The sequence below is a fragment of the Morus notabilis genome, unplaced genomic scaffold (assembly GCF_000414095.1).
Source record: "Morus notabilis unplaced genomic scaffold, ASM41409v2 Scaffold155, whole genome shotgun sequence".
Taxonomy (NCBI): domain Eukaryota; kingdom Viridiplantae; phylum Streptophyta; class Magnoliopsida; order Rosales; family Moraceae; genus Morus; species Morus notabilis.
In genome coordinates, this window is record NW_010361021.1 from 292053 (window position 1) to 294438 (window position 2386).

At 36.4% G+C, this 2386-nt stretch overlaps 1 protein-coding gene across 1 annotated transcript; it reads right to left on the minus strand.

Moving 5' to 3' along the window:
* Nucleotides 1-557: 557 nt before the first annotated feature.
* On the minus strand, nucleotides 558-2380 carry LOC21403945 (homeobox-leucine zipper protein HAT5). Its single transcript, XM_010098030.2, has 3 exons — nucleotides 2357-2380; nucleotides 1469-1878; nucleotides 558-1178 (listed from the first exon to the last, which is right to left on the minus strand). The coding sequence occupies exons 2-3, from the start codon at nucleotides 1865-1867 to the stop codon at nucleotides 732-734; spliced, it is 846 nt and encodes a 281-aa protein (XP_010096332.2). The 5' UTR covers nucleotides 1868-1878; nucleotides 2357-2380; the 3' UTR covers nucleotides 558-731.
* Between the last annotated feature and the right edge of the window lie 6 nt (nucleotides 2381-2386).

Genomic DNA, 2386 nt, shown 5'->3' on the forward strand with positions numbered 1-2386 from the left:
TTTTTTAGTATAATAAAATTTAAATTTTAAATTTAAATCGATAAAATAAACAGAATTAAATATTTAACCGGCTACAGAGTATCCTTTTGTTCTCTTTCCTTGTTATTTCTTTACCTTTTCGTCTCTCTCTCCCGAGTAGTTTCAATCCAACTTCCTACTTTCTTAATTTAGCAAAAAAAAAAATAAAAAATAAAAAAGTATGAAATTTTTTTTCAACCTTCTTATTTCTTAATGGACACAGACAAAATTGCTTATTAATTGTTTACTGGGGAACTATTCAGTGAGGTAAGTTTCAAACCTTTTCATCAACAACACTTGACATTATCAAAATGAACGTTCCTTGACAATTCATACTTGAATCCAAAAAATCAAACATGCCCATAATTCGCGAATTCTATGAGAATATTTGTACACCTTACCAGTAAAATTTTGTTTATAAACGTTAAATTTGCATTAAATTTAGCCGGTTTCCCATATTTTCCATCTAATACTCGAAAACATGCACTACCAAATCTATTGTAAGTCACAAGCAACGCTAATATATAAGGGAAAAGAGAGAAAAAAAAAAGACCTGTATTAATCAATTAGTCATCAAAACATTATGGAGAAGATAATTGGATTTTATTGCGTGTTGATCTTTTGATTGCATCCGAGAACTTAAGAAATTTGCACAACTAAGAAATGTAGTAACAACAGCCTAGCCTAGCTACATAACATGTAAAAATGCCTCGCTAAGGCCAGAAATTAAAGGACTGATCTTCAACTTGGAATCCAAAACCACAGGAACTCGCACACGGGTCATCATAACAATAAGCTTCGAGCTTTGGCAAGAATGGCGAAGGCAAAAAGCTCTTCCTCATGATCATCTCGTCTTCCTCGTCTTGCGAAAAATCCGACTGCTCTGGCTCAAACACATGAGACGAATCCGCGGGCTCTAAGAATGAAGAGAAGTTCTCCGCGTAATGCGGGCTATCATCCGAGTCCAAAACGTCACTCTTGGCCGAACTTGCGTCTTCCTGTTTGCACACCACATTTGGCACATTGGACAGAGTTTCAGAATCTGTCTTCACAATTGGGTTTTCAGGAGGCTCTTCAAGTGATGAACTAATTGCATTTTCCAACTCCATGTTTTGCTTCCCTTTCTCTTTGGTAATCAACTTTTCCTTCAAGGAATTAACCTGTAGATTTAAAAAAAAAAAAAAAAAAAAAAAAAGGTTAAACCATCAAGATCCTTATATCCTAGCACTATATGCAACTTTTGGCCATTTGGAAATATTTGCATAGTATTTTCTTCTTTTGGGTTACCACTAAACCAAAGGAGAAATCAAGGACTTCAGAAGTTACAAGCATCATCAATTAAAAAAAAAAAAAAAAAAAAAAAAACGAAAAGTAAACAGAATTCGATAAAAATCGGAGGGTTTTTAAGACTTTACTGGAAAGAGCAGATAGATTCTACTCTTTGTTTTACCTCATTTTTCAAAGTTTCACTCTCTTTTAGGAGATTGTCGTAGTCACACTTTAGGCTATCATAGCTGGCCTTCAAAGCGTCATAGTCCTTCTCCAGCTGTTTGGTCTTGTAACGAGCCCTCCGGTTCTGAAACCAGATTGCAACTTGGCGAGGCTCCAACCCCAGTTCTTTAGCCAGCTGGATTTTCCTCTCCGGTTCCAGCTTGTTTTCTCGATCAAAGTTTTTCTCCAGAAACTCAACTTGGTTCGCCGTCAGCCGCCGTTTCTTTCCCGGTTGGTGAAAGCAACCTTCGTCGTCGTCGTCTCCGCCGCCGCCGTTTTCTTCATTGTCAACTGCCGCTTGGAAAAACGACGGCCCTTCTCTAGGCTCCACTTTGCTTACGTTCTCGAAGCTCACCATCGATTTTGAACCTGAATTTTGTACCACTTCCATGTTAGATCGAAACTAAAAGGAAAGGAAATTTACCAAAAAGAAAATTCCACTTACAGATTACTCTGTCGATTCGTTGAACAACAATTTAAACTTTTTCTCTACAGTTGTTTTCTCTTTTTCTGAACCAAGACCGTTTCTTGCAATTGAATTGGTTAAGAGCAAAATTAAAGGAGATCTTTCATCGTAGTTGAAAAATTTAAAAGAAACAGTTTAAACCAAAAAAGTCAACCAAGTATCGGAATCCCAACCAATAAGAGATAATGAAGCAATAATCCCAACAGGAAACTGGGCCTAGAACAGAGTGAGAGTAGCTCCAAAAAGTCCCAACAAAGAGAGAGAAAATCAACCAAAAGAATCTTAAAGCAAGTTATGAAATTTAAATTTTTCACGAGAGAAAAACTCTAAATCAAAACCATAAATTTAAACGCGGAAATCAAACGAAACCTTAGTAATTACCGAGAAAAGAAGGGAAAGAGGTGGGAATCC

Coding starts and splice junctions, on each gene's coding strand:
- LOC21403945 (XM_010098030.2), bottom strand. CDS start 1,867: ATGGTGAGCTTCGAGAACGTAAGCAAAGTGGAGCCTAGAGAAGGGCCG. Junction 1,179..1,468: donor GTGAAACTTTGAAAAATGAG/GTAAAACAAAGA, acceptor TTAAATCTACAG/GTTAATTCCTTGAAGGAAAA.